At 37.0% G+C, this 26,803-nt stretch overlaps 1 protein-coding gene across 9 annotated transcripts in view; it reads right to left on the minus strand.

The window, feature by feature from the left end:
- ATOSA (atos homolog A) overlaps window positions 1–26,803 on the minus strand; it is a 98,015-nt gene that overhangs the window by 20,793 nt on the left and 50,419 nt on the right. For 8 of the 9 annotated variants that reach the window (XR_008671795.2, XM_055363038.2, XM_055363037.2 and 5 more), the window contains 5 exons: window positions 11,203–11,387; window positions 9,107–9,309; window positions 8,661–8,786; window positions 6,099–7,914; window positions 2,666–2,779 (listed from right to left, as the gene is read on the minus strand). Coding sequence is in view for 8 of the 9 variants with exons in the window: in XM_055363038.2 (XP_055219013.1) it covers window positions 2,666–2,779; window positions 6,099–7,914; window positions 8,661–8,786; window positions 9,107–9,309; window positions 11,203–11,387 (2,444 nt within the window). In the remaining variant the exon portion in view is untranslated. The remainder of the gene's footprint in view (window positions 1–2,665; window positions 2,780–6,098; window positions 7,915–8,660; window positions 8,787–9,106; window positions 9,310–11,202; window positions 11,388–26,803) is intronic. The other variant, XM_055363047.2, reaches the window with a different exon arrangement.

Consider the following 26,803-nt stretch of genomic DNA (forward strand, 5'->3'; position numbering starts at 1 on the left):
AGGTATTTTCTATAAAAATAAATCCTCACTGCCCTGGGTTATAGATGTGGGATAGTTTCATGTTTCCCCTACTAATACTAGATGGATTTCATGGGTTCCAATTTAGTTTTTATGGCTATTTCTTAGCTAGACATCTCTGAATCTCATAGGCAGTATAAATTCAGAACCCCTACTATGTGTGGCTTAGATTTAGGCACAATTTCTTTCAGGTGCTTCTTTTTCTCCCATGTACTACTCCACCCCTGAGTAAATAGATGGATACATTTTCCCCCTCTCTCATTTATAGAAGGCCAGTCTTCCCTGTGCCTGGCTTTATGAAGAATCTGGTCTCAGCTAAGATTGTTACAGACTTGGAGCCTTGATTCCTGTTCTCAGCAGGAGAACGGAACCCTAGTGCTATTTTAGGTTCAAATATCCTAGCCGACCAAAATTTGCCCCAGGTTACACCTTGGGAATTTTTCTTTCTTGCTCTTACATAACATTATGCATTTGGAAGTTATACTTCTTCCAGAATCTCTGTGTGGGGGAAGGGGCAAATGTCTTCCTGTATTGACTCAGTCTACCATATTGACCAGAAGTCTGTGGTGCTTTTTACATCAGCAAGACGCTGAAAATTTCTTCCCTGATTACTTGGGCATTTTAAATCACCTCTTAGGTAGGTCAAACATTTGGAGTTTTTATTTTAAAATGGACAAAAAAAATCTGAACAGACGTTTCTCAAAAGACAATATGCAAATGGCCAACAGATATATGAAAAAATGCTCAACACCACTAATCAGAGAAATGCAAATTAAAACCATAATGAGATGTTGTCTCACTCCAGTTACAATGACTTCTATCCAAAAGACAGGCAATAATGGATGCTGGCAAGGATGGAACAAAAGGGAAACCCTCAAACACTGTTAGTGGGAATGTAAATTAGTACAGCTACTGTGGAGAAGACTATGGAAGTTCCTCAAAAAACTAAAAATACAACTACCATATGACCCAGCAATCCCACTGATGGGCATATATCTTAAGGAAAAAAAGGGGAAATTAGTATATTAAAGAGATAGCTGCACTCCAATGTTTAGTGCAGCACCATTTGCAACAGCCAAGATATGGAAGCAACCTAAGTGTCCATCAATAGATGAATGAATAAAGAAAATGTAGTATATACACAATGGAATATTATTCAGCCATAAGAGGAATGAAATCCTGTCATTTGCAACAATATGAATGAAACTGAAGGACATTATGCTAAGTGAAATAGGCCAGGCAAGAAAGACAAATATTCCATGTTCTCACTCATATGGGGGAGCTTAACAAAAACAATTGAACTAATGAAGATAAAGGGTATAAGGATGGTTGCCAGAGGCTTGGAAGAGTTGTGAGGAGGGAGGGATAAAGTGGGAATGGTTAATGGGTTCAAAAACACTGTTGGACACAATGAATAAGATCTAGTATTTGGTAGCAAAACAGGGTGACTAAAGTTAACAATAATTTATCGTATATTTAAAAATAAGAGTGAAATAGGAAGGTTCCTAACACAAAGAAATGATAAAGGCTTGAAGTGACAGATAATCCATTTACTCCGATTTGATCATTACACATTGTATGCCTGTATCAAAACATCACACGTACCCTGTAAATATATACAACTGTTATGTACCCATAAGAATTTGAAAAAACATGGCGGGGCGCCGTGGCTCACGCCTGTAATCCCAGCACTTTGGGAGGCGGAGGCGGGCGGATCACGAGGTCAAGAGATCGAGAACATCCTGGCTAACACGGTGAAACCCCGTCTCTACTAAAAATACAAAAAACAACAAAATCCATTTGGAATTTTTTCAAGTTGTTTGGACTTCAACTTTTCTAAAATAGAAGCCTGAGCTCCAAGTTATACATTTAAATTCTACATCTATTGTTCAATAATTACTTTTTGAACATAGGCGAGATACTGTATTCTTTTAGTTACTAAAAAACACATACAACTAAAAATACGTTTTTGGCAAATTACACGGATTTTTAGTTCTGCTATACAATTTACTGCTTGCCTCAAGTTTAACTGAAATGGTAGCCATACCAACTAACTACTGACTGCTTACATGCAAGAGGGATGATACTAACCATCCTCACAACACTAAGGTAGACATTATCATCCTGATTTACATATGAGGAAACTGAGACTCCAAGAGATTGTGTTGCATAACTAGGGGGAATTCAGTGTGACTCCAAAGTGATGCTTTTAACCACTGCACTCAGATCTCTAAATCTATTAGCAATTGAGGAGTGGAGAGATTTATACGTCTCAAGATGATTAAGTGAAGGGATTCCAAATCAAAAACAGCAATAGTTTTAACTTGAAGATGACCCAGTTAGTGGTATCAGTAAGATACAAATCCACTTGATGGTTTCTGTTTTTCTCACATCTAGTAACAGTTACAATTTGAGGCAAAAGAATTTCAGAGAAATTTTATAACTAATAAATTTCATTTTTATTCACATTTTTGTCTTTTCCTGTATTATCACACAGCTGTTAAATGTGTTATCAAAAAATAAAATATTTCCTAACTGGAAATTTAAAGATATTTAAATTTTTTTAAATTAAAATTTGAATGAAATTATTTGTAAACCTTTCAGATGTATGTAAGTTCTAAGCATGAGATAAGAAAAAAATGCTTACAGGGCTTGAAAGAAGAGGCAATCCAGTTTGAGGATGAAAGGCTCTGGTTGAAGTTCCATCCAAGGAATGAAAATTATGTTTTTGCCACACATTTGAATGTTTCAGTGTAGTCCTCTGTTAGGAAAATAATTAGATGTTAATTGTAATATTTAAATACCATTTAAAGAACTTGGACAGTGTTTTTGTTTTTAGACTCATTCCTAATACATTCTGAGGTATTGCTGGTGAAGTTGGTGATATACAGGTGGGATATCCCTTATCCAAAATACTTGGGGACTAGAAGTGTTTAGAAGTTTGGATTTTTTTTCTGATTTTGGAGTATTTGCATCATATATACTTTACTGGTTAATCACCCCAAATGCAAAAATCCCAAATCTGAAACATTCCGATGAAAATTTCCTTTGAGCACCTTGTCAGCAATCAAAAAGTTTGGGATTTTCGAACATTTCAAATTTGGGATGCTCAAACTCTGTATCTACATCTTATGTTTACACACAATATATATATACCAATTGGAAAACAATGTCTAAAATGGTTACTGTAATATGCTGAATAAATTAAGTTCTAAAGAAAATATGTCCAAATGTAAATGCTTTATATGGTCATATTTGTTCAGAATTTATCATCTAGCAAACTAATACCTGATTATTTCAATTTGTGAAAAAACTACTATGGTAGTCCCCTCTTATTCTCAGGGGATATATTCCATGAACCCCAGTGGATGCCTGAAATCACATGTAGTACAAAACAATATATATATTTTTTCCTATACATACCTATCCTAAAGTTTAATTTATAAATTAGGTACAATAAGAGATTAATGATAATAATAAAATACAATTATAATAATATGCCATAATAAAAGTTATGTGAATGTAGTCTTTCTCTCTTTCAAAGTATCTTATTGTACCGTACTCACCTATTTTGTGACCTGGTTGACCATGAGTAACTGAAACCATGGAAAGGAAACCGTGGATAAGGGGCGACTACTGTACTCACAGGAAAAATTCATATAATATTGTAAAATATAAAACTATGTCAATATTAAGAACCATTTTCAGATGATATAATTTGGTGGAACATGATACAGAAATTAAGAAACACTGTAAATTAAAAATTATATATAATGCAGTCACAGCACTATGTTTTTGACGTGATACAAGAAATAGGCTGATTCTTAAGGATTGGACAAGTTTATACCCAAAGATCAGAAATTCATGAAAATTACATGAATAAAAATTATAAAAGACTATTCTGAGTCTTGGCTCTACCATTTATTAGCTTTGTGACCCTGGCAAGTTATATAGCTTCCCTAGCTCAAGGTCCTCATTTGTAAACTGGAGTTAGTAAAAGCACCTACCTTCATATCAAAGTGAGAGGGATTAAGTAAGCCAACATGTGTAAAATATTCAGAAGAGGCACACAGTAAATTGTTTATTACATTTACAACAGGTACATGAAAAAAATGAATCTTAGTGGGCTTGAAAAATATCATGGCCAGATTTAAGCCTCCCTATTAGATAACAGAAAAGATCATAAGAACTAAACATTCTTAAGGCCAGTGTAGGTTTTTGTGACAATTATACTTTTAGAAAATTGGAAACTACCATTTGATTAAACCCGATGTTAGGGGGAGATCTTCTGAAGAAAAATATAAACTGGAAACATGGCAAAATTTGAAACTCTGTCCAGAAAAGCTAATTTGAGTGATAAAGAAGACAAACCTAGGTCATTTAAACTTGGATCAAGGTACTTAAGAAGAAATTTTCCATATAATTGAGATATTGCTTGGAAAAGTAAAGGAAAGTGAAGCCTAATGATTTTTATAAATTAAAAGGTGGTTTGGTAGGAAATCAAATGAAATGAAAATAACTTAAAATATCTTTTATGTATATAGTACATTAAGGTCTACAAAATATTTATAAATTGTTTGATTATCACCACTCTAAGACAGGCAAAAGAGATTAATCATGAGTCTTGTAAAATTGAGGAAACAGGTTTTTAGAAGTAATACGACTTATTTACGGTCACTTAAGGCCTAAACTATGAAGCCAGGACTAGAACTCAGGTGTTTTGACCAGTAACTTGGTGGTTTCCCTATAGACACTTTGAAAGTCATTAACTGACCAATGGCATAGCACAATGGGCACACCGCTAATACTGGGTCTGACCTGCTAACAAATAATACATTAAGCTAATACAAATTTGATTTCTGACTGTTTTTGCTCTAAGAATTGTTTATAAGTACTGAAATAAACAAAAAAGGGCAACAGGAGGAATTAATTCATTTTCTAAACAAAAGGAATGAACCAAGGACTTGTACAGTCCACAAATTTGTCCTTGATTATTGTGAGGTAGTAGAAAGGAGCCTGGATTAGGAGTCAAGAGACTGGAGTGGGGGTGCCAGTTGAATCACTAAGGACTTTGTACAGCTACTGGTATGTCATTCTCTTTGAGTCCCAGTTTCCTCATAACTGTCCTACCTGTCCCATATGGTGAAGTATCAAAAAGAACCAAGTACCCTATTAGGTTGGTGCAAAAGTAATTGAGGTTTGCCATTACTTTCAATGGCAAAAACTTCAACTACTTTTGCAGAAACCTAATATGTAATATAACTGAACGTTATATACAAGCAATATACAAAATCCAAGTAGTATTTTATAAATATTATATAGTATTCATTCTCTTGAAATTACAAATCAAATATTAAAAAGCTGAGTGCTTCTGTTTTGGTTGGTTGGTTTTTTTCTGTTTCTGTTTTTTTGAAACAGGGTCTCACTCTGTCACCCACGCTGGAATGCAGTGGCACAATCATAGTTCACTGCAACCTTCAACTCCTGGGCTCAAGTGATTCCCCCACCTCAGCCTCCCAAACAGTTAGGCCTACAGGCATGTACCACCATGCCTGGCCAATTTTTATTTATTTATTTTTTTTTGTAGAGACAGGGTCTCACTATGTTGCCCAGGCTAGTCTCCAACTCCTGAGCTCAAGTGATCCTTCTGCCTTGGCCTCCCAAAGTGTTGGGATTATAGGCTGTGAGCCATTGTGCCTGGCCTGGGTGCTTCTGACTAGAAGAAAAAAAGGCCTTTAAGATGGGGGAGCAGGGCGAGAACAGAGCTAAAAGACCTAAATAATAGATCTAACATGTCATGAAAACAATTACTGTCCTATTAACAGTTTTTTAAAAAGGTACCACTTCCTATTTTTTAAACAGCATGATCTTTATTTCCTCCATTTACTTAACATTTGTTCTTAGGAGAGTGGGTTATTTGCAAGGATGTTAATACTAGTTCTGTAGGTTTATTATTCTATCAGACTGTGTGTCCTATAGATAATGGAACCTTGGGCCTTTATAACTAGATCTCCTGTGAACAAAATTTAAACCATAACAAATATTTGAGACTTACATTTGACAAATTAGATGTTACTTACCAATACCTCTGTATTTTTTGGTTGCTCACACGTAGACAAACAGTCTTTTATACTTCTTCTCCGAGAATAGTTTTGGGATTTTTCATTAGTTGGATCTTCTTGCTTATCTTGTTCATTTTTTAATTGGTCTGACTTTTTACATTTGAAACCTTCATTATCTTTATTGAGATAATTCTCTATGCTATTAAGTTGAGTATTTTGCTCACATGTCTTAGGCCTTTTTGAGTCTTTATTTGAGGACATGCTTTCATATTTGTTCAAATATTCAGACATTTCCAACACAGTAACTTTTATTTTTGAGTCATTTTTTTTGGAATCATCAGACTGAAGATTGCCAAAGAATTTTGGATTATAGTTCTCATTTATTATTTTTTCCTTATACTTATTTGTACAAATCTGTTTGTCAATAGTGGTGCAATTTGAATACTGTTTATCAATTCCATTGCTCATTTCTTGCTCCTTGAATCTGCTTGTCAAATCTAAGTTATTTTCTTTGTGCTGAGACAAAATTGAGGAAGTTGATAAACTAGAACTTTTGTTCTGTGTCTCCTGATACGTACTTTGGATGATTTCACTAGGATTGTTCTGACACTGATTTCTTGTTTGACGTTTCAAAGAACACTTTTCTTTACTATTATTTTTAAAAGAAGTAAAACATTTATTAGGTATTAAGTTTTTCCCATCACTGATGTCTCCTAACAAGGAACATTTTGTGTGAGAAATGGAAACTGAGGACTCATCCTTATTTTTCTTCAACAAATTTTTGTCTTCATATGAACTCCTAAACACTTTAGATGCAACCGAACTGGAGTCATGCATGTTGAATGACTGCCGGGGGATATGTGATGCTGTTGGATCAATGTGCTCCAAGTGTTGAGCAATCCTTGCAATAACATCTTGCCGCTCCTGGAGTAAAGAGCCTATCAAAGGATTAGTCTCTCCAACAGGCATATGAGAATAAAAGTCATTAGAAATACAAGTTTCACTTCGAGGAGTTTCTGGTTTTAGTCGAATTTTCCCCTCATTGGTGTCTTCTGGGGAACTAAACTCTGGACTACCAAAAGTCATGGAGAAAGTTTCTTTCCCTTTTCCCACGTTCTCATTTTCTTGTGAAACCCGGAAAAGTTTTGAATGGAGTGAACTAGACTCTTGAGTATTAAATGGACGTCCAGAAACATGTGAAGTGCTTGGATCACAATGAATCAAATGTTGGGCAATTCTTGCAATGATTTCTTGCCGCTCCTGAATTAAAGAGCCTATTAAAGGGTTAGTCTCACCAGCTGACTGCCAGAAACTCTGGCGGTTAGAGATACTGGAATCAACCATTGAAAATGATTTTAAAGTTCTCACTGATGTTTCATGTGATTTTATATCGCCTACACCACTAAAGCCTAGAATATTGGCTTGAGATGTCCCATGGTCAGATTTACTGCCAGTGCCTGGATATAGTTTGACATTTTTGACAGCTGCAGTATATTCTGGACTTGGGCCACTTTTTGCATGTAACACACTTTCAGGTGCCATGGTCCAAGTTTGTTTGCTACACAGACGCTGTGAACTGTTTGTACCACATTGTTCTGCTTCATTTGGGTTATGGTGCTGATGAGTTTTAAGTTTATGTTGTTGAATTCTTTTCTCATAAAGGCCAATATTAGTGTGAATACTGCATGTCAAAACTGGATAATTAGATTGTCTGGGCAAGGACTGAACACTGACTTTCAAGGCAACATTGTGAGAAACATTGGGAACAGGAAACACATGCTCAATTGGAGTCTGTGAAAAATTCCACTGTAGGTCTACATCAGCAGCACTGATTCTAGAATCACACAGAAAAATACTGTATTATTGGATTATAAAGGTTAGATCCTTATTATTGTATATTATTTTAAATGTAAAGCAGTCATACACTTATTTTTGTTTGCGTTAATTACCACTGAGGTTTACTTTTAGCCACTTTACCATGCATATAATTCTGATAAAACCAATGTAAGTGATATAATAGCTTATGCTTGGAAGAGATGATCTTTTTAAGAACACCAGATCACTTAAGCATTAAAGCTCAAGAATATTATAACTGAAAAATATTTGTTAAAACAGAAAAAAGGACTTTGTAATTGCTAGCACATAAATGGATTCAGCTAATTCTATTGTGCAAGGTGATTAAGAGACACCCTATCTCATGGCCATCTGCCTAAAAAGCCAGTTAGCTGTTTAGCAGCCTATATGTTTACATTATCCAAGATGCCAAAAATTAAGTCAAACATAAAAATTCAGCAGCTCAGAAAACTTTTCTACTTTATAATAGCAGCATTAAGTCCATTGGTTCTCTAAAGTAAGCTTAAAAGTTCTCTTGATATTATTCATACCAAATTTAATACAACAAACAAAATTCATATTGAGTCAATCTAAATCTCTCTAACTTGTTTTGAAAAACCTCAGTAAATTTTATCCACTTACATTTAGAATTTCAGGAAATAATCTATTTAAAAGGTAAAATGCCATTCGGTTGCTAACCAAGGTGGCTGAATACGCACTGTCCTTTTTTTTTGGCCCTAGACATACCTGTAGAGAATATTTCGTGGAATAGCACCATGAGAAACACTCAGCCATGCACTTAACTGAGAAAAAAACACAAATGAGCGGACAGCCAACAGAAGCGTCTTCTCTTCAATAAATCGGTCACCATTCCTAAGGAAGTAACAAAGCATAATTTAAATATAGGCAAGTACAAAATAACTGAATTTTAGAATGGCAGAAGCTGAGATCCATAAACTTATCACTCAGGATTTGTGCTTTGAAGAGCATAGGAATACACTTACGATGTCACTTGAAGTCACAATTACTAAATGCAAGTACTATATTTACTCATATTTAGTGCCAAATATAAATACTATCTCAATTTTATTACATAGAGGAATTCAAAGACATGATACATTAAAATAATTTATAAGAAGTAATGGAAAACATGATTTACCAAGAACAACTTTGAACTACGTTCAACAACTTACTGTCGAGGAACTGGCTCCAAGATCCATCTTTCTAATAATAATGCATCTTGCTTAATTGCAGGATCATTTAGATCAATTCCCTCTGCGGTGGGCCCATCATCGCTGTAGCAGCAGTCTGGTAGTAGCATCATTTCCACCATGATTGGAAGGTTATTCTTCCACAACAATGTGACCTCAGACCTAGTTCGTCTGGCTTGGCGGCACTTAGAGAAAATGAATATAAGCAAAATGTCTCAAAAACCCACCTAATTTTGTGTTTAAAATAGAAAATTATAATTGTAAAGTAGACATCTGTGTGAGAAATGAGTCAGCTATTGCAGAGCTTTGCTCAGAATTGGCTATCTAGGTTTCCTCATTTAATAACGGATCTATGCTAGTGAGCTCTAGAGTGCAAGGATTAGTAATGAACATTTATTTTATTTTTTTTGCGACTGAGACTTGCTCTGTCGCCCAGGCTGGAGTGCAGTGGTGCGATCTTGGCTCACTGCAACCTCTGCCTCCTAGGTTCAAGCGATTCTCCTGCCTCAGCCTCTCAAGTAGCTGGGATTACAGGTGCCCGCCAGCACGCCAGACTAATTTTTATACTTTTAGTAGAGACAGGGCCTCTCCATGTTGGCCAGGCTGATCTCAAACTCCTAACCTCAGGTGATCTGCCCACCTTGGCCTCACAAAGTGCTGGGATTACAGGAATGAGCCACAGTGCCCCTGCTGTATTGAACATTTATAATGCAAATTTTCTTGAGGAGTGTATCTTTGCTCTACCTTGTGGAAAAAGAACTGCTACATCCAATGTCTGACAGGCCTCTGAGTTGGCCCGGCCTTGCCTACTTTATTAATTTCATCATTTCACAAGAAAGATTACTTCTTAAATCCGAACACCAAAATATTAAAAACTCATTTTCATTAAACACTCAAAATAAACAAGATCTTTTTTTTTTTTTTTGAGATGGAGTCTCACTCTTGTCTCCCAGGCTGGAGTGTAATGGCACCATCTCGGCTCACTGCAACCTCTGCCTCCTGGGTTCAAGCGAATCTCCTGCCTCAGCCTCCCGAGTAGCTGAGATTACAGGCACCCACCACCACACCCAGCGAAGTTTTGTATTTTTAGTGGAGATGAGGGTTCACCGTGTTGGCCAGGCTGGTCTTGAATTCCTGACCTCGTGATGCACCCTCCTCAGCCTCCCAAAATGCTGGGATTACAGGCGTGAACCACTGCGCCCAGCCTCAAAATAGACACGATTTTTAGAGTTTAAAATTTTGGATCACATTTGAGAAACTAATAAGTGGGAGAAAAATTCTTAAAGCAAATTATATGCTACTACACCAAAATATTTTGAACAATGTTACACAAAAACATTAACAAAAAATATCTTCCCATTTTAAAAAAAAAAAAGGAATACAAAAGGGAAATTGGTTAATGCGGGGAAAATAATCATAACAACATCAATTTACCAAATGAATAACAACACAAAGTGGATGAGCCAGGGCTAAGATTCTAAAAATAAAGCAGACGGGGCGTCCTGGCTCATGCCTGTAATCCCAGCACTTTGGGAGGCTGAGGAGGGTGGATCACGAGGTCAGGAGTTCAAGACCAGTCTGGCCAATATGACGAAACACCGCCTCTACTAAAAATACAAAAATTAGCCTGGTGTGGTGGCACGCACCTGTAGTCCTAGCTACTCAGGAGGCTGAGACAGAAGAACTGCTTGAACCCGGGAGATGGAGGTTGCAGTGAGTCAAGATCACGCCACTGCACTCCAGCCTGGGCAACAGAGCGAGACTCCGTCTCAAATAAATAAATAAATAAAGTAAAATCCAACAGCACAGATAGTCTTAAACCTAGCTTATGAGACAGCAGGTATGAAATTGGGTGCCCACCTCCCCACTGATCAGCAGAGCTACCTGCAATGCCTTCAAGAGCCTTATTTGAGAGCCAAGGTTATTAGCTATGGTCCAGGATTTGGATTTTTTCCCTTTATGATTATGATCAATTTTACATTGAAATATGATAATTATAACTGTAATAAAATAAAGGTGATGATGAACATAAACTAGTTTATATAAAAGATACAAAGCATTCAACACAAGATTCTCACCTGGGCCAGCTTGTCACTACATTCATGTTTGGTAGTTACTGGGTAACAAGACTGTGCTGGAGGGCAATGAAAGCTTTCTGTTCGACCTTTTACAGAACATTCAGGTGTTCGTCCTTCTGTTATCAGCAAGGCCAAAGAGACCAAGAACTCCTCTGCATCATATTCAAAATATTCATCCAGAGTATCTGATATAAAAAAGGGGCAAAGGGTCCTCAATTTAATGTACTCTTAGTAAGAACTCATCTGGTCTGCCTAAAATAACTAATGTCACATTACACATTATTCATTTAACATAGAGTGAAAATAATAAAAATGAGAATCAAAATATACTAAACTTTTGATTCACAAACTACAGAAGTGAGGAGATGATGGATAACTCCAAATTCTAGTTGAACTGGTATATTACTTATAATTGTAATATAATTAATAATAATAATTACTATTATTTTTGAGACAGAGTTTCATTCTTTTTGTCCAGGCTGGAGTGCAATGGCACAATCTCGGCTCACCGCAACCTCCGCCTCCTGGGTTCAAGCGATTCTCCTGCCTCAGCCTCCCAAGTAGCTGGGATTACAGGCATGTGCCACCACGCATGGCTAATTTTTGTATTTTTAGTAGAGAAGGGGTTTTGCCATGTTGGTCAGGCTGGTCTCGAACTCCCGACCCCCGATGATCCACCCGCCTTGGCCTCCCAAAGTGCTGGGATTACAGGCATGAGTCACTGAGCCTGGCCTATAATTCTATTTTTGGGTCAGGTGTGGTAGCTTACTTTTCTAATTAAAAAGTGACACATTTTCTGAGAAATTTATAAAATTCAGAGAGTAAGACAAAAACAACTCATTATTCAGAGATATCTATTGTTAACTTTATAGCCTATAATAATTATATTTTTGGGCCGGGCGTGGTGGCTCATGCCTGTAATCCCAGCACTCTGGGAGGCTGAGGTGGGCAGATCACCTGAGGTCGGGAATTTGAGACCAGCCTTACCAACATGGTGAAACCCAGTCTCTACTAAAAATACAAAAATCAGCTGGGTGCGGTGGCGCATGTCTGTAATCTCAGCTACTCAGGAGGCTGAGGCAGGAGAATCTCTTGAACACGGGAGGTGGAGGTTGTGGTGAGCCAAGATCACCCCATTGCACTCCAGCCTGGGCGACAGAGCAAGACTTTGTCTCAAAAAAAAAAAAAAAATTAATATTTTTGGATGTCAGGTACAATAGTTTTTGCACACAAATAATCACTAATAGCTAAAAGGTTAAAATGTCTTATGTCATATTTTTAGCTAAGATGTTCTATTGCTATTATTTACATATTAGAAAAAGATACAGATCCAACTGCATGTTTCTCTTTCTCTCCCCCTCCCTTTACTAGTTCCTTAGTCTCACAGCACTAATTGCGTGACATGAAAATTCATAGTCATGGGGTCCTCTGTGCTTTTACTATATAGTAATAACAATTTCTAAGGAAGAAATGCTATTATCCGGCAGTGGCACAAAGCCTGATTTGCAATATGTGGAGTGTGGTATTCTGGTTATTACAGTTTCAAACAATCTAATCTGTGGATTTTTTTCACGTAGTTATGGTAATTTAAATATTTCTCATGAGTGCTCTTAGTTTTTTAACAGTTAATTTTAAAAACAGTTAACTTGCCATACAAGTCGAACATTCATACACAAAAGTGCACACACTATTCAATTTGTTGTACAATTTGTTGTACAAAAAGTTGCTCTTATCTCTGCCAATCAAGCAACAAATATTTCAAGTGCCTATTATACCTCAGGTAATAGGAGGACACAGAGTCGTATGCACATAGTTCCTAGTTTTGAAACCTTCACAATTCAAAGAATTTTAAAAACAAACAGAACCATGCAGCATGGAATGGGAAGAGAGAAGGTGCAATTTGAGCAGATATCTCATGTAGAGAAAAGTATGCAAAAAGAAGGACTGGAGCCAGATTATGAATAGCTTTGAAGGGTATGATGAAGAATGCTCTTTTCCAGCTTCAGGAAGGCTCATCAGGAAAGGAAGAAGCCTTGGGAGTAAACTTTATTAAACTGGTATTTTAAGACCATTCAGAAAAGTTTCTCTAAAGTGACCATTTGGAACATATAAAATGACAGCCGACATTTGGTAACTTATCACTGTCAGTTCTAAGTACCTTCTACACGTCAACTGATTTAATCCTCAGAACAGCTCTAGAAGGTGAGGACTATTACTTCTACTTTTCAGATAAATGAAGCATGGAGAGGTTAAGTAATTTGCCCAAGATCACCCAGCTAGGAAGTAGCAAAGTTGAATTTTGAAGCTGGACAGTTTAGCTCCAGAACCTGGACTCTAGTACTATTCCCAGTCAATTCATCCAGTTTATCATACATCCCCAGGTTAAAAAATACATGGATCATACACTTTAAACATTCTCAGAGTAGTAGACACAACAACCAAATACATATAATAACGTACTGTGATAACCACTCGTACAGACGTTAGCAGTCTATGTTATAAGAGCACAGACAGGTGGCCAGTAGTTGAGTAGGGGTATGTGGTGGTAGACAGTGGTGACAAAAGGTTCTAAGGGGTATGTGGTGAAGACAGTGGTGAGGAAGGGTTCTACGGTAGTGACGTGTTGCTTGAGACAAGTCACTGAATGTTTTCTTCTGTTAAATGAAAGTAACATCTACCCAGTTGTCTGAAAGAACTTTAGGAAGATCACATAGAGCAAGATTTTAACAGTGGCCATTACCAAGAGTGAACACCGGCAGCCTTCTTTAAGTTGTGTGACCCCTGGTTGGAAGTGGTGGTTCATGCCTGTAATCCTAGCATTTTGGGAGGCTGAGGCAAGAGAATCCATTGAGCCCAGGAGTTCAAGACCAGCCTGGGCAATATAGGGAGACCCTGTCTTTATTTACATGTATACATAAAAGTGTGACCCTGTTCCCCAACCCCAACAAAGCCAATTGATTCAAAGTGGGCACTTCACCCATCCTGGGTCAGTCTATTTCCCAGGACACTGGAGTTAGGATTCAGAGATGTTGGTTTGTCCCCGTCTGCTATGACTTAAACTGAGGCAATGTACACCCAGGAGCTATGCAATGACCATAGACTGCCATGGGCATGGAACAGCAAAGAGAATGAAATAAGCTATATAGTGAATGAGAGAAACAAGAGGCTTTGTAGACATTGAAAGCCAGAAAAAGTAGTTGCCTGATTCCTGACAATGTTCCAGTCCCTCATAAACCTACTGAGACAGAACTCTGTATCCCTAGCAATCAATTCCTTTAAGCTTGTTGAGTGAATTATTTGTAATCAAAAGCACCTTGACTAGTAACTAAAGTATATTGTTATGAAATTAGAGAACACAATCATCAAAAATAAAAAAAATTGCTAGTCTATAAATGAGAATTATTGAGTGATGGGCTGAATTGAAATTCATATGTTGAAGCCTTAACTGGCACTGTGACTCTATTTGGAAATAAGGCTTTTAGGAGGTAATTATAGTTAAATGAGGTCATAAGGGTGGTAACGCATGTAGCTTTAAAAGAAGAGAAAGTGACCTCCTCTCTCCCTGCTTTCCCCCACCTCCCCCAGGCCACATGTGTCTCCTTTCTTTTTTTCTCTTCAAGGAAAGGCCACATGAGCACACAGGGAGAAGGCAGCTGTCTGCGAGCCAGGAAGAGAGCTCTCACCAGGACCTGAACATGCTGGCCCCTTGATCTTGGACTTCCAGCCTTCGGAACTGTGACAAAATAAATTTCCATTGTTTAAGCCACCCAAATCTATGGTATTTTATGGCAGCCTGAGCACACTAAAACATTGGGGAAAATAAAACTTTCCAAAAATGTGACTATTTCAAAATTTGAATAATGATTTTGAAATTAAAAAGTAACACATTTACTGAGAAATTTATAAAATTCAGAGAGTAAGACAAAAATAACTCATTTTTCAGAGATACCTATTGTTAATTTTATAGCCTTATTTTAAGCATGTATATAACTTTTAAAACAAACTTAGCTTCACACAATGTAGCTTTTACTCTTATTTTTCACATTATATAGTCTCTACTTTTGAATAAATAAATTTTATTTAAATATTTATTTATTAATAAATTATTTATTATATACAAATAAATTATTTATGTATAATAATTTATTACTAATTTATATATAATAATAAAAGATGTAAAATTAACTTGTAAGAGAGCCCATAATTCTTTTAAATCCAAATCCACATAATTGTAACACATAATTGACTGACTACCTCTGCATTATCACCTTGGAATCAACCATGACCCATCTGCAGGCCTCTAACCAGAGCATTAATGTATATGATCTCCCCAAATACCGTGTACCAAAGCCTGGCTAAAAACTCATCATTCCCCTCATCAATTTTTCCTTTTTTTTTTTGAGATGGAGTCTCACTCTGTCGCCCAGGCTGGAGTGCAGTGACACAATCTCAGCTCACTGCAAGCTCTGCCTCCCAGGTTCACGCCATTCTCCTGCCTCAGCCTCCCGAGTAGCTGGGGCTGCAGGCACCTACCACCACGTCTGGCTAATTTTTTTGTATTTTTAGTAGAGATGGGGTTTCACTGTGTTAGCCAGCATGGTCTCGATCTCCCTACTTCGTGATCCACCTGCCTCAGCCTCCCAAAGTGCTGGGATTACAGGTGTGTGCTACTGCGCCTGGCCCAATTTTTCTTCACTCTTAACAAGGATGTCTCTTAAAACTAGTTTTTAAACACTACCACTGTACATATCCTAAAGAGCACCTGATCATTTCTGCAGCCGACAAAATTACGCAAAACTAACAGGTTAGATTAGGAAAGGACATACAAAGTGGGGAAGAGGGTGGGGAAAGTGCAATGAGTGAAAGAAAGAGATATTACCAGGACTCTATGACTTGTTATCCTTATGCCTGCAAAACTGTAATACATCTCCAAAGCTCCTAGCAGGGAGTGGCTAACTCTTGCAGTAGGAATTATCAAGTTTAAAGTGATAAAAACTGAACTGTTAAAAAAAGTATTTTCTTCTTCTTCTTCTTTTTTAGAGACAGGGTCTTGCTTTGTTGCCCAGGTTGGAGTGCAGTGGCGTGATCATAGCTCACTTTAACCTCAAACTCCTGGCCTCAAGCAATTCTCCCACCTTGGCCTCCCAGAGTGCTGGGATTACAGGTGTGAGCCACTGCCCCAAGCCACTTTTAAATAATGTAACATTGGACTAAAATTTGGTTGCTTTGGTCATTGTCTCTGTGGGAGGCAAACTAAACAAACTTCAAAACCATGACTGGAGTTTGCAATCCCTCAGATGACTTACTGAACTTAGTCAGTGTGTTAAATGTTTAAATGAAAAATTTGAAACAAAAGATTAGAGATGATACTAGTTATCTGTTAATTACCAATGTAACTATTACATAAGTATTGAAAGGAATACTATGGATTATACAATGGTATTTTGAAACACATAAAATATTACCTAAGTACAAGTGATATGTGATGACAACTTTTAGAAATTTGTCAACAATGTCTAATTTTAATAAACGAGAATACTAAATCATAGTAGTCCTCAGAACAGTTACATTGTTATAGATTGTACTTGAAAATTGGCAGTAAAAAATTTTTTTAAAGAAAAGTTACATCATTAAAATTTTTATAATGTCAACCTCTAAACACAACAGCAAAGTTTACTGAAGAATATGACTAATTTTTGGGAAATATGTCAGGCTAAAGAGAATTCAATAGATCTAACTTGATATTTTGAGGACGTAGCTCACACTACAAATAAAGTTTGATTTTAGAGCATCTGAAAAAGTCTACTTTTACAAAAAAAAAAACACAAAAAATGTTTCAAATCTAGACAAATATGAACTGCTAGGCCTTCTTACCAGTTACATGTTAGAATAAATAAATTATTTGGCCAGGTGTGGTGGCTCACTCCTGTAGCTCACTCCTGTAGGTGGATCACTTGAGGTCAGGGGTTCGAGACCAGCCTGACCAACATGGTGAAACCGTGTCTCTACTAAAAATACAAAAATTAGCCAGGATGGTGGTGCATGCTTGTAATCCCAGCTACTTGGGAGGCTGAGATGGGAGATCACTTGAACCCAGGAGGTGGAGGTTGCAGTGAAATGAGATTGCACCACTGCACTCCAGCCTGGGCGACAGAGAGAGACTGTCTTAAAAAAAAAAAAAAAAAAGAAAAGAAAAGAAAAATAAATTATTTGACATAAAATATAATATTGAAGAGAACAGAAAGGATGTTATAAATTTTCACAGGCTATGAAGGACAGATCACTGGACACTGGTGATTAACCAGTGAAAACACAGTTCTGGGGGTCCCTCTACCTAAGACCTCAATGAGGATTGTGCTTGCACCAGGTTGTCTGGGAGCTATGATCAGACTGACTGCTTTTGCATGCTCTTCTGGTTCTGGAGTGTAGCAGCTTCTTAAAATTCCCCACCTGTTTTGTCCATCGAGAAAAGTGAACAACTTAGCCATTGGGAAAACTCTGAACAACTGGGGTGATCCGTAGACGAAACAGACTAAGAAGTAAATTCTTCATTGCTAGAGGTGTTCAAGCAAAGTTTGATAAACACTTGCCAGGGTGTGGCTGAAGAGATTTATGTAAGCGAGTGGTTCAATTAGGCTTGTTCTCAGGTTTTTTCCAACTCTGAGAATTTATTCTTTGTTCTCCAGAAAAACCACAGGAGAGAGACCAGAACCACTAACTCCTTGAGAGACTCTAACCAGGAGCCCAGCTGAAGCATTACTCATTATACACACACATTTCTTGATTTAGGAAAAAAACAAACAAAGCAGGATGGCTCAAATCTACTTCAATGGGAGTGAAAGAAGAGTGTCTTTCCCATTGCTAGGCTGTTATATATGCTGTTTATTTCTAAAGCCTGCCAGAGAAGGAGGAGTCTAGGCCTCTTATGCCATGGATTAACATGGAAGAGGTGTGTGAACAACTTGGGGAATTGCTACTAAGAAAGTTTATCTAAAAATAATGTCCAGCCAGGTGCAGTGGCTTATGCCTGTAATCCCAGCACATTGGGAGGCTGAGGCAGGCTGACTGCTTGAGCTCTGGAATTCAAAACCAGCCTGGGCAACATGGCAAAACCCCATCTCTACAAAAATTAGCCGGTGTGGTGGCATGTGCCTACAGTCCCAGCTACTCAGAAGGCAGAGGAAGGAGGATCACTTGAGCCTGGAGGTTGAGGCTGCGGTGAGCTGGGATTGTGCCACTGCACTCCAACCTGGGCAACAGAGTGAGACTTTGTCTCAAAAAAATAAAATAAAAATAAAAAATGTCCTTTTTACTTCATGATGCACAATCGAGTATTGTGAATAAAAATTCTCCTTCTATGAATTTATCCCCAGGAAATAACAGAACAAGTACACCTCGCCAAATGTTCAAGGATGTTTATGAAAACATTTATACCAACTTAAAGAAACTGGCATCAACCTAAATATTCAACAATATGAGACTGGTTAAATATACTGTGGTCCAGTTAGATCTAAAATAATGACATACCTACTTCTGACAAGGAAACATATCTACAATATAAGTAAAACCCTAATGTTTAATAACAATGTTATGATTATGTATCTGTGGAATCACAAGCATATACAAGCACAGACATACATACAACAAAATATTATCAGTCCCATAAAGCAAACACGTAATCCCATACACTAAATTGTAAATAAATCACTATTCTCTGACTAGCATAAGTAACTATTAACTGAAAAATAATATGTAATAAAAGCAGTCCCAGTGTCATATATTTTTAATTAATCAGAGTTATTACTTTTTGTAACCTCTACTAATATGGTTTGGCTGTGTCCCCACCCAAATCCCACCTTGAATTGTAATAATCCCCACGTGTCATGGGAGGGTCCCAGTGGGAGGTAACTGAACCATGGGGGTGGGTTTTTCCATTCTGTTCTTGTGAGAGTAAGTCTCATTAAGTCTCATGAGATTTGATGGTTTTATAAAGCGGAGTTCCCCTGCATACACTCTCTCTTGCTTGCTGCCACTTAAGATGTGCCTTTCACCTTCTGCCATGATTGTGAGGCCTCTCTAGCCATGTGGAACTGTGAGTCCATCAAACCTCTTTTTCTTTATAAATTACCCAGTCTTGGGTATGTCTTTACTAGCAGCATGAGAATACACTAACATACTTACTATTTCCTTTTTTTTTTTTTTTTTTTGAGACACAGTCTTGTTCTATCGCCCAGGCTGCAGTGCAATGACATGATCTCGACTCACTGCAACCTCTGCCTACGGGGTTCAAGCAATTCTCTTGCTTCAGCGTCCTGAGTAGGGATCACAGGTGCGCTCCACCATGTCCAGCTAATTTTTGTATTTTTAGTAGAGATGGGGTTTCACTATATTGGCCAGGGTGGTCTCGAACTCCTGACCTCAAGTGATTTACCAACCTCGGCCTCCCAAAGTGCTGGATTACAGGCATGAGCCACTGCGCCTGGCCTACTATTTCTTAAAGTAGGTCACAGTTTGGTTACTTTATACTGGCATTTGTGAAGACACACACAGGTAACAGTATACTGGTTCTGGTATTGAGAAATTGGAACTTAGTATCTGAAACACTTTTTCTTTTTAAAAACAAATGTTTAAAAAATTAGGTAAGAACTGGAATCTCAGTGAGATTCCATATGAGAAACACATGGAAATGAGTTGAGGCATCTGAGAATGGATATTAAGAATTAGTGCAAGAGGTTATGCTCAAAGAATGGGACTCTCAGTTAACATAACCACTATGTAGACTTCATTTATTTAACAAATACCATACAACTACCAGGTTCCAGGCACTTTCGTAGACACTGGGGCTTGGAGCTTATATTGTTGTGATGGCACAGAAAAACAAAAACAAATTAATAAACTATCAGATGCTAAGTACTATGCCATAATTATAAAAAGGATGATGTGATATGAGAATGATTATGGCAATGCTTTGTATCAGGTGGTTAAGGAGGGCTTTTTGAAGCAGGTAACATTTCAGCTGAGATCTGAATGACAAGGAGCTAGCCATTCAAAAATTAGGGGAAAGAGCATTCTGAGCAGTGTCAAAGGTGGGAACGAATGGGTCAAATCCCAGGAACTAGAAGGTGAATGAAGCTGAAATTGCAGTGGGGAGAGAGGGAAAGCAGCAAGAGATGGACGTTTAGCCAGGCATGGTGGCTCACACCCGTAATCCCAACACTTTGGGAAACCAAGATGGGTGGATTGCTTAAGCCCAGGAGTTCGAGACCAGCCTGGGCAACACAGTGAGACACTGTCTCTATTATAAATAAATAAATAAATAAATAAATAAATAAAGCCAGGTGTGTAACACGTGCCTGTGGTTACAGCTACTTGGGAGGCTGAGGCAGCAGGACTGCTTGCGCCCAGGAGTTCAAGGTTGCAGTGAACTATGATTGCACGACTGTACTCCCACCTGGGCAACAGAGTGAGACTCTGTGTCAAAAAAAAAAAAAAAAAAAAGAAAAAAAGGTTTAGAAAGGTGGTCAGGGACCAGATCATATAGGATTTCGAAAATAGGGCAGAAAGTTTAGATTTTATTCTAAATGGAATGGGGAGCCATTAGAGGGTTTTAACTAGAGAAATGCATTTACATTTTAAAATGTACATTTAAAAATGATCACCCTGGCTGCTATGTGGATAAAAGAATAGGGAGAAAGAATGAAAGTAGCTATACTAATTAGGAGGTTATTATAGTTGTCCGGGATTGTAGGTATAGTTTTGGGGATCGCATGCATTTGGATAGTATTTAGAATCAAGAGTTACCTAGAGGAATATGTAGATAGAGGAGAGCAGGGAACTCATGACAGAGCCCTGGGGGACTCCAACAATTAGAGAAGACGACGAACAGCAAAAGGAGCTGGATTACAGGCTGGTATAATGGAAGCCTCGAGAGAATAGAAAGTTTCCAGGAGTGCATGGTCAATGGTCTCAAACACTGGTAAGGTTTAATAAAATATAAACAAAGAAGTGACCATTGAATTTGACAATAAGGAAGTCATTGGTGACCTTGAAAATAGTGAACTCAGTAGTTGGTGATGATGGAAGATAAGACAAATGTGACATATACTGTCAATTATTCTGAAGAGTATAAACAATAAATGCAAAAGTCTACTTACTTAGTCTTGTCTTAACACAATGGGCATTCATGTAATACAACAGCCCTTTCTAGAAAAGTATTAAATATGCAATATCATCACTCACAGAGAATTATTTCCAAATCTCAAAATGAGACTAAAAGAAGTTTTAACTGCTTCTCTTCTAAGTCTATGGCACAAGTGGTAGGAGATTCTCCTGTATAATCCTGAAATTACTAAATTTTAATTTGTTTTAAATTTTCCTTGGAATTAAACTCTTGCTTTTTAATCCCCAAAACAGTTACCTAGTTAGGTTCTTATTATTTTATACCTGAATTACTACAAGTTTCCTAGTTATTGTCTAGGACTCTAGGCATCTCCTTATCCATCTTGAATCCTAATACAGATTAATCTTCCCAAAAAGCCATTCCATTACAATCCTCTCGAGCTTAAACGTTTTTGTTTTTGTTTTTGTTTTTAACCTATCAAGCATGACTTCCTCCTCTCCTTTCCACCAACCCAAAGCTTTCTGGACTGCCAATCTTTTCCATGAGAAAGCCCATTCCTAACTCCTTTCTACACTGATCTTTGACTTACTTTGTTCTCTTCCCCAGAATTTACAGAAGCCATCTAGGCTATAAATGGTTACTGTAGGGTGTTGGTGTACCAACCAAAGGTCATGAATTTCACCTCCTCATGGGTAAATTTCACTCTGTTCCATGGACAGGCTGCACTGTTAACTTCAGCCAAACTTCTCCAAAACTTAGGGCATTAATCACAAATGTGACCATGAAAAAGGAAAGGACAGATCAATGCAAATGAACCACCTCAGGAAAAATTCAGCATGATTTGACAGCTCTATAGTTATATCAACCTATTCATTTCTTTAGAATATTCTTAACATGCTATGGATGTATATCTACTAATGGGTTAAATTCCACAATCACTGAAATATTTTCGCTTCTCTTTTATGTGTTCCAGTCTCAAAGGAATATGTGTACCTGCTTTTTTTTTTTTTTTTTTGAGACGGAGTCTTGTTCTGTCACCCAGGCTGGAGTGTGGTGGTGCGATCCCGGCTCACTGAAACCTCTGCCTCCTGGGTTCAAGTGATTTTCCTGCCTCAGCCTCCAGAGTAGCTGGGATTACAGGCACTTGCCACCACGCCCAGCTAATTTTTGGTATTTTTAGTAGAGATGGGGTTTTACCATGTTGGTCAGGCTGGTCTCAAACTCCTAACTTCAAGTGATCCACCCGTCTTGGCCTCCCAAAGTGCTGGGATTACAGGTATGAGCCACTGTGCCTGGCCATGTGTACCTGTTTCAAGTGAGAATTGTAAAGAATCTTAGAAATCATCCTAACCTAACCTACTTTACTTCCAGATGAGGAAAATAAGGTACAAAGACATCAACTTCCTTGCTTAAATAATATACTAGAAACCAGGCAATAGCAAACTAGAATTCAAGTTTCTCAATACCTAGTACAAGTCATTTTATATACCATGAAAAGTCTTCAAGCAGAGAATAAGAGGCAAAGTTGACATTAGTGACAAGTGTGAAAAACAGTGACCACGGCTATAAGTGAAAGCAATTTTATGTGTACACTATTATTTTATTATTAGTTATACATAAATATTCTCATCTACAGAACAGTATTTTCTAATATGAAAATACTCTTTATTCTTGGTCTTGTTAATCCACAACAAAACTTAAACTATTTATTTTATTCCTCAACACTCTATTATGAAAAAAGACAAGTGATCAACTTACCAACTATAAGTAAAAAATTTATCACAGACCGACTTTTAAAAGCAATTTTCTGAACTTGAGTGTGGTTTGTTTAAATTCAACCAAGTATCTCTGCTCTGCATCTACACAATAAACACCAAAGTTCAAAATTATGACTAAAACACTGTAATATCATAAGGTGCCATCTAAAAAAACAAGTTACATGTTTTTATAGTAATCTAGCTCTTTGAAAATTGGCTATTAAATTCATTGTCATGTAAAACCCAAACATTCAATTAAACAAAGATGATCCCCATCAACCTGAGTTGTGAATTGTTTTATCAAGTTAGTCCTCATGAAGCAGCATAGAGCAGTAGTAAAGGGCTCAACTCTGAAGTCTGTCAACCAGCTCTGCTACTTGCTAGTTGTTTGGATTTGTACAAGTTACACAACATCTCTTTCCTCAGTATTTCACCTAATTAAATGGGGATAATAGTATCAACTTTCAGAGGGCAGTTACAGGGATTAAGTTATTATCTATGTAACTTTTAGAATGCTGCATGGCTCATAGTGTATGCCATATAAGTGTTAAATTTAAAATAAAACTAAATGCTATGATATACATCTTTCCCCATTAGGATTCTCTTTCCCCACAGAATCCTAAATTTGTAAAATCATTTGCCGAAGGCCACACACTTTACCAGTAAGTGGAGGATCATCTTGAAACCCATAGGTATTACATGAATTCGGACAGTTACTCCTTTTGTTCCATATGTCTCTCCTTTTTAAAGCTCTCAATTTAAGTACTACGGGAAAAGTCTAGATCATGTGGTTCCAGAAACAACAAGAGGATATCCAACTTGGAAACATTATCCTTATAATGCATGGCAAAACTGTACAATTACATCTGGTTATAAATAAAGTGTTTCAATGTTCTCCTTTGTGCATTAAAAAACACCTAGAGTTAATTAAAACTAAACTTGATCCCTTTATCATCAAAGAGAAATAAGCAGCTTCTGTGTGAGAAAAGATAAGGGAAAGCTGAAAAAAAAAAAAAAAAAAAAAGAGCGAGAGAATGGCCAAGAGTTGGTTTTTTTGTGGAATTCAGGATATATTTTCATTAATTGACAGGTGAGGAAATTGGACTTCAGAGAGGTAAAGTGACTTGCTCAGGCATACACAGCAACATAATGGTAAAGGGGGGCCTTAAACCTACGTCTCTTGTGTAGGGAAAATGTCAGAAATTTGGGGATTTATTTCCAAATCTCATCCAGTGTGCCAAACTCTACCCCTGTTATTAGTTCAATTCCAATTGTGGCTCAGGGAAGAATTATGGACAGAGTTCAGAGAGAACATGAAGCCTTAGATATTTGTCAGTTTACTGTCAAGGTCATTCTTGTTGCCTATTCTGTAACAGTTATTCAGCCTCTTGAGGTTTGATTCATGTCCTTACTGTAAAACATGTTGGTATCTAATTCCCAATCCCAGTTTTCCTATGAATTCTAACTAGGTTTTCCAGTTCACTTTTCTGCTTTCCTGCTGGAATGCTCTTTGTTTCTCTGCCCATGCAACCCCTCTGACCCCTATTTTTGTCAATGAGACATAACATTAGTTATGTTTCCTCAATGTCAGCCATATTTGATAGACTCCTCTCCGCCAGAGCCACCCAAATTCTAAACCTGATACTTTCAAAGTTGCAAAAGAAGGGCTGTGAATGAGTTAGAAAATACCTAAGAGTGAAGGGAAGGAGAAGGGTAGACAATTTAAGAGTACCCTGTCACAAACTGCACATTTTTCAATGAAGAAACTGAAAATCTGCCAACTTCTAATCGTTGATTTCAGTTAAATTTCAATTAATACCTTATTGTAATGCCCTGTTTGCCTCTAACTCGACTATAAACTCTATGAGTACAGGGGCCAGGTCTAAATATTCATCATTTTATTACCAGTGCCTAGGACACTGCTTGACACATAGCAAGTACTCAATAAATATATAAGCAAAATGAAAGCAGGCATAAAAGTGTAGTGATTTAGCTTATTGAAAGGCACTAGCACTTGTAGATCAACTTTGATCTATGTTGAAGTATGACCAACTGAAGAATTCATATAAGACAGGCAAACTCAGATTATTAGCCCTACATTAAGGGAGAAAAAATGTCAGACTGAAGGTGGTCAGAACATCAGGCAATGCTTATGCATTTTTTTTTTTTGCTTTTGCTTTTATTTTACTATGATTTTTAAAAACAATTTAACTTATTCACACTGATTTTAATTAAGAGTTGTTAACACACATAGGACTGAAATGATTACATTCGTGTATGTTCCTGGGCCTCAGCCACCAGTATCTTAAGAGAATTTATAATGCCACTTAATAGCCAATTCTGCCATCTGATTGTGTCTTCAACAAAATGCTAAAAGTAGGTCCCTCTCAACCTAATGTAATTTTGAGAGGCAGATTTCATCACACTAAATCTCACAGAAGCCACAGGAAAAGCTTTGGCTAATTCTCTAATCGCTAATTCTCGCTTGTGAATGATTAGGACAACTAGAATCACCAATGGAAATGAAGGAAAGAAAGGCAGGCTTAGTGACTGATGAGACATGTGGGAATTTGGAATTTAATTCTCTCCAGTGCTCTAAAATGTCTCTTAGATATATCTAATGCTGTTCTTCATGTCTGCAGACATTCTATCAGGCCCACACACACTCTTAAGACGATTATGAACAGAATCAATATAAAATATTCACTCAATGATTTTAGATATTTTAAGACTAATAGTATTTTATAAAGCTCTTTGAGCTTCTTGGAACAACAAATCTAAGTAATGTTAAAATCCAAGTATTTCTAGATAAAAGACTTAAAAAGAACCTAAGAGAATTCTGGAAACACAGAAGATGCTCCTCTGATACGAGCCATGCCAGGGCTGTGTACTCAGAACTCAGGCCACACTGATTTTCTGTGATGTTCTCTAAGTCAATTACAGCTAAGTAATAAAATGGGTACTAATACCTTTCTCACTTTTGTAAATACTGCAAAATGCAAAACAGTAATTACCTGTCAATCTGAATTTGTTACCATAACTATTTACTACAGTAATGTAAAGACTACAATGTGATATAGTTTTTTAAAAACACTATCCTAGATACAGCAAAACTTTTAAAAAGGCATATTTTTAATGTTATTTAAACTCCTCAAATGATATTATGAATAGATTAAAAGCTTACATGACAAAGAAATGAATATGTCATGTGATTAGTTTTTATGTATCTTCCATTAAAATAATTTTAACTGAAGTGCCATGAAAGTATAACACAAAACAAAAACTCTATTTTAATAACAGTACAATTGATGACTCCATTAAAGAAAATTTCAATCCATTTTACGCAACTACTTAATTTTTCACTCAATTGTTAACAAATACATTTTCTAGACCACAAAAATCTGAAGCTAAGGAAGGTAAATCTTCTCCTTTATACAATCCTGAAGGGCCATTCTCTTCCCAGAAGACTAAAATTAGCTGTCATAACAAACATCTTGCCCTCGCCAATTCAAATTCTTAATTATAGAAAGCCTTCAATCTATAAGTGTCCATATTCCCTTCCTGGCTGCTTAACAATCCAAACATAGTCATTTTTTGTGGAGTTAAGAGTTTTTTTGGATTGCTTTTAACTAAAGGTTTTTTAAAAAATTCAGTATCACGTTAGAGGTCATATAAAGACGTTTTAAGAGCAGTTTTAAGTTTACAGCAAAACTGAGTGGCAAGT

This window comes from Gorilla gorilla, chromosome 16 (genome assembly GCF_029281585.2).
Source record: "Gorilla gorilla gorilla isolate KB3781 chromosome 16, NHGRI_mGorGor1-v2.1_pri, whole genome shotgun sequence".
Classification (NCBI taxonomy): domain Eukaryota; kingdom Metazoa; phylum Chordata; class Mammalia; order Primates; family Hominidae; genus Gorilla; species Gorilla gorilla.